Genomic DNA, 7059 nt, shown 5'->3' with positions numbered 1-7059 from the left:
CACCGGCGAGGCGCGGAGAGGCCGGGACCGATGGGCCCCGCAGCTCCCCAGAAGCCAAAGTCCGCCCGTGGGGACCGTTTTCCTCTCCACTGCTCGCAAGTGAACCACAAGGACGGAGGTGACCCTCGTCCAAAGGGCTTTTATCTGCCCCCAACTGCCGCGTGATTCCGCAGCAGGTCTGAGGCAGAGCTTTAAAAAAGAAAGAAAGTTAAAGTGAGTTGAGCGCTGATCTTAAATCGGGGACATTATCTGCGATCTCTTTAAGTGGCAGCAGCAGTTTCTTGCAGAACAAAGACTCAGTGTCTGAGTTTCAAAAGCTTCTAGGTAAAGTTTCAGTCAGATAAAAGCAACGGAGGCGCGAAAACACAGATTTTCTCGACTCCAGAAACCGGCGGCTACTTTTCTCTCTAAGTTTCCCAGGGAGGTGTTTATCCTCACCCACTGAGTGTGTGTGTGTGTGTGTGTGTGTGTGTGTGTGTGTGTGTCCCCGCGCACGTGAGTTGGGGGTGGTGACAAGAATAACAAAAGATCTCGGCCCTCTCCCCCACCCCCAACGACCCTCCTAGCGTCACAGGGATGAATGTTTTGGGACTAAGTCTTATTTGCTTCTATTTATTATGAAATAAAATTTCACATTTTTAAAAGAAGAGCTGAAAACCACCGATAAAGGAGGAGCGGGTGTTTAAGTTCATTTAAACACTCACACCGACCTCATTCCCCGTTTAGATGTCAGAGGATGGGAGGGCGGGCCAGGACTGTAATTCATCTTGATTTGCTTCATTGTCCCGCAGTTTGCAAACTATAATCCTGTATAATTTCAGGAACAAGCAGGTTTAGAATTAATGGGTCAATATTATTTAAAACAAAACACGGAGAGCATGACCTTTGCCTCAACTACATATTGCTCGACAAGACTCAGGAAACTCCACTCTAACCTCTCAACCCCTGGGCTCTTTGAGACACTGAAGGGCTGCAGTTATTAGACTTGGTCTTTGTTTCTTTTAATGTCTCCAAAGGATTTGGAAATAGTAATGCAATATAACATGAAGGATCTCTCTACTTAAGCCTGAAAGATAAACGTGGAGGCCTAAATATTTTGAACTGGAGGTGTTTCCTTGTGAATTTATTATAGGTGTATTCATCCTGAGAGGAATGTGTATAAACTGTACATGTATTCATGCAAATATTTCTCCAGAACAATTTACTAGAAGTGTGGGTTTCTCCACTAAAGGAGTAAACTTGAGAACCATTCCAAGCTGGAGGACTTTCTAAATTTCTTTTCCCTTTCTTCTTTCTCTCTTATACTACTTGCTAGCAATAATGGAATCCTTTGGGCTTGAGCTAGGTAGATTGGAAAGGTAAGACCAGACTTTGCAGCACCCCTCTTTTTTGAGAAAAACAAAACCTGGGAGTGCCTTTCTTTTCTTTTTAGTTTCTGCTAGATGGGTATAATTTATTTTTTACAAAATTTAAGTAAGTACTGCTGCTGTGTACATCAAACTAGGCAGGCAGAGGGAACTGGTTTGTTTAGGAGGCAGTGGCTCTGATGCCCTGGCCAAGTGTCAGAGGAGGGCAGAAAGAATCCAGACCAATTTGTATGCAGTATATTTTACTCCCATGAAATAAAACACATTTTTTTTCATATTTGCTGAAAAGTAAAACAATAATATTGTACGAAATGTTATACACAGGGTAGGTTGTACATAGCAGTTTCAGAAACATCATTGCATCCACCAGAGAAACTATTCTAAAACTGATATTCACACATTTTTATAATAATAATATGTTAGAAACATACAGTGTGGCATTTAGTATATACATTCCCTTGCTCGCAAGCGAAAGATCCTAATCGCTTCTGTATAACATGCTTTATTTTAAAGCCTAACCTTTAAAAACACTGTTGTGATATTACTAACAACTGCTTTTATAAAATTAATTTGACATTTCGATATATATACATCCTTTCAGTCATTTAAATGTTAACAATGCTAAACTTAAAAAATAACAAGCTTATAGTAATGTTAAAATGTCATATCCAGTCAAACATTTGTGTATGTGTCCTTGCAACTGTTGGAAATACTTGTAGTGAAAGATGTCAGACACTGAGGACATCCCTTTGAAATCAAAGGAGCTCTCTCTTTGATTCAGTGGTTTCCTTTTCTTTATATATCTTCTCTTTCTCCCCCTTCCTTTAGTGCCCACGACCTTCTAGCATAATTCCCAGTCTTTCAAGGGCGGAACTGCCCCATCCGGCACGGTCCTAGGATCCCGGTGCTGAGGGTGCGGCTCACACGGGCCGGTCCACGGCGTACTGGCAAGCACTCAGGTTGGACGCCGGGTTCTGCACGCTGGCGTAGCCGAAGCTGGAGTGCTGCTTTGCTTTCAGTCTCAGGCTGGCCAGGCTCGAGTTACACGTGTCCCTGTAAACGTACGGAGGAGTCGGCGGCGCGTAAGGGCAGGCGGGCGTCGGCACCGCAGAATTCAGCGACGGACTGCTCAGGTTGTTCAAGTTATTCAGGCTGTTGAGGCTGGAGCCCGGGACGCCCGTCACCGCTGAGGGCACCATGCTGGACGACATGCTCATGGACGAGATGGAGTTGGGCGGGGAGAACATGCTCTGGGATGACAGGGGGTTGACGTTCATAGAGTTGAAGAAGGGGAAGCTCTTGGTGGACAGGGAGGCCGACGTGAGGCCCTTAGCGGCCCAGTTGTTGTAGGAGTAGCCCGGGTACATGTCGTCGTAGGGCTGCATGAGCCCGTTGAACTGAGGCCCGAAGCCGTTCTTGCACAGCTCGGCCTGCTGGTTACGCTCCCGCTTTCTCCATTTGGCCCGGCGATTCTTGAACCAAACCTGAGGACGGTTGGGGCAAGGGAGCAAACAGATGCCACAGCGCGGATTAATAAAACCTCGATCCGGGAAAGCGTCAGAGGCCAAGCCCCGACACGCGTGCTCACGCCCCCTGGCCGCCCCACATCTCCTCAGCCCCCCCCCTCCTCGCCCTGCACCCCACGCTGCCGAGGCCAGCACTTGGTTACCAGCGCCATCCTCGGCCAAGCGCGGGAGGCCTGCCCCGCCGGCTGCTGCCGGCAAGCTGGGGCTCTGAGCTGCGCCACAAACCCCACCCGAGCGCCCGGCGGCCTCTGGGCCGCTTGATCACTAAACCCAGGCTTCTCTCCGGGGCCAAAAACACTTACTGTAAAATAAACGCGGCGCAGCAGGCTATCCGCCCAACCCCGCCCCCCGCCCAGGCCACCTTGCAAACCTGCTTCCATCCCAAAGCCACAGACCCGGGGATGAGGAGAAGGGGTTGCGAGGGCCCCGAGGACTGCTCCTCCCTCCCTGCCTGACCTCCCTTGTTGTCCCCCACTCCCTGGAACGTGCTCCATCCACCAGGCCGGGCGCGATACACTTCCCCGCCCAGCAAAACATCCAAATGCAGAGCAAAAGACCACGTCCCCGTCAGCTCAACTCCATAAGCTTGGCGCGTAAAACTCCGGGAACCAAGAAAAAGTCGGTGGGCAGATTCCTTCTCACCCTCCGCCCACCAGCAAGCCAGATCCGCGCGCCCGGCCCAGCTCCGCCAGGGCCCAGTCCGATCGTGTGGTCTTGCAGGCGGCCGCCCAGGCAGGTCGACCCCCACCCGCGTCCGGTGGCCCCGCCACAACCCCGCTTCCAATCCACATCGGGCCCGCCCGTCGCCCCAGACGGCGGCTTTTGTGTACTGGAGCAAGGCCTGGCCTGAGATCTCCGAGCTGACACCGATGACGATTCACATTACACATCTCCACCGGGCCCGGCCGCCTAATCCGCTTTTTTTCTTCCCCTTTTTCCCTTTCATTCTCGATTTCCTTTTTATCCCCCTTCCTCTTTGCACCCGACTGCTATAAAAAGCACGCCTCACTCCCACTTGGCTGGACAAACAGCCGCCCTGGAAGGAGGCAGCAGAGGGAGAGCCCAGCGTCGCGGCTGCAGAGGGCCAGGGAGGGACCGCCGCATAGCGGCTGGGGTGCGAGGGCTTTTCCGAAGGATTCCAGAAAGCCCATGGATTGCGTTTTTATTTTAATTACTTGCCATTTCTATCCTAGGCCATCTAAACTTTGCCCAGCCGAGAAGTGTACGTGCGAGACCCGTTCCCCAGATGCGCAAGAGGCTAATGAAAGACTGACCTTAAGCAAAACCACGCGGCCCCGGCGCGAGCGCTGACTCTGGGCAGTTAAACTAAAACCATTTCCAGCTTCACTCCGGCTCTTTTATCTACCAGCATAGCCTTATACCCTGCACAAATGCACCCAGAGCGCCTTCGTTCTCTCTGCATTGGGAGCGCATTTTGGTCTTTATAATTTTCATCATTGTTGTTATCTGTTTTCTTCTTGCTGCTTTCTCTGCTCTAACTGGGGGCTTTATTTTTTTATCCAGAACACTTTATGTACATATATATATTTTTTAAAACAGAAAGCCTCTAGATGCTGCTGGATTCTATTTTCTGCTTCCAGAATCGTAACAGATTTGGAATTTTCCACTGACCGGCATAAACGAGGACGTCGCTGTTGGGTAATTTATTTAAGCTCATTTTTGCCAATCTTTAAAGTACAGATTTACTACAAAGTTAAGGTAAGCCCTTTTAAAAAAATAAAACTATGATTATAATTAAGAGTAGAGGCGTATAAATTTCCAAAGAGTTCTCCAGAGAGATGATAAATAAACTAAATCGAAAAATCTTTCTTCTTTTTTTTTCTTTTTCCTTGTAAGAAGACTAGCAGAATAGTTGTGTATTAAAACCCTACGTCCGGAGATTACAAAACCAGAGAACAAGTTGTGGGAGAGAGCTGAATGGCCGAAAAGCCCGCAAAGACTCTAAGGAGCACTAGCCGAGGAGAGAAAAGGCTGGGCCAGGCCCGGCGCGAAGGTTTCCCAGGAAGGGCCAACCCTCGCGTGTCTCTGGCGGGTTTTCCTTGTTAAAGGTACACAGGTTGGAGCCTGTTCGCGGCTCCTGGCCCGGGAGGGATTTTATTAGCTCTCGCCTGGCGATTGCAGGCCAGGAACACAACGCCCAGTGCAGGGGAATACCCACGCGGCCCAGCTCGGTAGGGCGCGGGATGGCGGGGCACTGAGCCGGGGTGGCTCCAGGCGCCTGCGCCGGGCCCGCAGCCCAGTCGGCCTCGGAAGGGGGAGCTGTAATCGCGTAACCTGGCCGCCGCGAGGCCTTCGGTCTTTGCAAAGCTGCCCCCCACCGGCGCCGTCCGGGGCCCACACTCCCCTGGTCTACACGGCCTGCACCACCACGATGTTCTGCCCTCATCCCACCCAGGCTCCGCGCTGGCTCCTACCCGGACTCGGGCTTCTGTAAGGTTGGTCCACACAGCAATCTCTTCGCGCGTGGACATGTCCGGGTAGCGGTTCCTCTGGAAAGTGGCCTCCAGCTCCTGGAGCTGCTGGCTGGTAAAGTGAGTCCGCTGCCGCCGTTGCCGCTTCTTCTTGGACGGGTCCTCGGCGCCCACGTCCTCATTCTTCCCCTGCTGGCTCTTATCTTTCTCTGAAAACGAAACACACAAAGGTTGCGTTCAGCATGCCCACCAGCAGCCTGCGAACTCCAACTGGACCCGGCGGCAGAGGTCTGGGAAGAGCGGGGCTGCCCCGCGCGGGAGCAGCGTGTGCGAGGCGTGCAGGCGACAGTGTGGGCGTGCGAGTCCCATCTCGTCCCCTCCCCCGGCGCCGCACGTTTTATTTACATGTTTATCTCACTGCAGCGGCACATTCATTTTTTACAGCCTGTGCTTTCAAGTATATTTATACACCTCTGCGCAGACACACCAAATCTCCCGGGACACGCACACGCGCGCGTTATACCGAGCTGCCCCCCCCCCGCAGGAAGCTCAGATTTCGATGCGGTTTCGGAAGGCTGGGAAAAGTGGATGTGGGGTTACGGGGAGGCACGCAAGTTCGCCGGCCCTTTAGAAAACAAAATGCCTCTTCTCGATGAGCATTTCTGAGTCGTTTCAGACAAACTTTTCTAACGATGGGAGCGGCTCGCGAGCCAACTATAGCCGAGAGGACCGGGGCAGAGGTGGGGCGGCCTCTGAACGTCCTCGAGTGGAGATGCTGGGATTTTTGAGACCCAGGAAACAGAAAGGAGGCCAGGAAAGGGCAGAGAGGGCGGCGGGATTGCTCGGCTCGCGCCGTTCGCGCCTCCCGAGCCCGGCCGGGGGACGTAGAACCAAAGGGATGCGGGGTCATCAGAATTCCGGCCCCCGGAAGTTCTGCGGAAAGCCAGCAGAACGACCCCTCCCACCACGCCTCCCCCAGGAGGGTCTGACTTCACCGGGGCGCCAGTGAGCAGGCGGCGGGGGCGGCTGAGCCCGAGCGTCCGCGGGGCGGCGCGGCGCCTTACCTGCGGCCTCCGGGCTGGAGGTGTCGGAGATGGTGTGCACCTCCAGCCTGTGCTTAGAGGAGTCCAGGGAGCGGGGCTGACCGGGAGCCAGGACCGAAGCCATGGCTAGCGGCTGGGGATGGTGACAGGAGGAGGACGAGGAGACGGCCGACAGCTTGGTCCCCGCTGCTCGGTGCTCCAAGTGCAGCGGGCCTTTCATGCAGTTCATGGACGAGGGAGAGCGCCGCTCGCCTCGTCCTGGGCCACTGCCCCGCCGAGCCCCGGTGGCCGCCGCCGCCCGCTCCGGGTGGCGCTCTAGGCGAGGAGTCTCCCCGCTGTGGCCGCCGCGGGCCGAGCCAGGGGACGCCACCCCCGCCGAGTCCTCGAGCCAAGCCGCCCCCGTCTCCTCCGGAAGGCTCAGAGCGAACAAGTCCGGAGGCCGAAAGTCAGCGGGCGAACGGAGACATGGGGATGTGGGCAGCAGGGCACCGGGCGCAGCGTCTTTGGGGAGCAGACGTCCAAGCTCCAAAGCGAAACAAGAGTGGGCAAAGACCCCCTTTTCCCCTCCCTCCCTCCCCCAAGAACCCCTCCAATAAGGAAAGCTAACGCCGGCCGCGCTCTGCCCGCCCCCCGCGCGGCAGCCCTGACAGCGAAGTGTCAAGAGTGACAGGGACAGGTAGCTGATATTAGA

General features: G+C 54.1%; 1 protein-coding gene across 6 annotated transcripts in view; it reads right to left on the bottom strand.

Moving 5' to 3' along the window:
• Positions 1 to 1592: 1592 nt before the first annotated feature.
• The window catches only part of PITX2 (paired like homeodomain 2), a 24678-nt gene continuing 19211 nt past the window's right edge, over positions 1593 to 7059 (bottom strand). For 5 of the 6 annotated variants that reach the window (XM_008061223.1, XM_008061226.1, XM_008061225.1 and 2 more), the window contains 2 exons: positions 5329 to 5534; positions 1593 to 2851 (listed from right to left, as the gene is read on the bottom strand). In XM_008061223.1, the coding sequence (XP_008059414.1) occupies positions 2288 to 2851; positions 5329 to 5534 (770 nt within the window). In that variant the 3' untranslated portion in view covers positions 1593 to 2287. Of the gene's footprint in view, positions 2852 to 5328; positions 5535 to 6389; positions 7054 to 7059 lie in introns of those variants that run through there. The other variant, XM_008061221.1, reaches the window with a different exon arrangement.

Source organism: Carlito syrichta, unplaced genomic scaffold (genome assembly GCF_000164805.1).
Source record: "Carlito syrichta isolate Samal-C Ts95f unplaced genomic scaffold, Tarsius_syrichta-2.0.1 Scaffold305151, whole genome shotgun sequence".
Classification (NCBI taxonomy): Eukaryota; Metazoa; Chordata; class Mammalia; order Primates; family Tarsiidae; genus Carlito; species Carlito syrichta.
The sequence above is the reverse complement of the archived record's forward strand: the minus strand, read 5'-3'. Positions and strand labels throughout refer to the sequence as shown.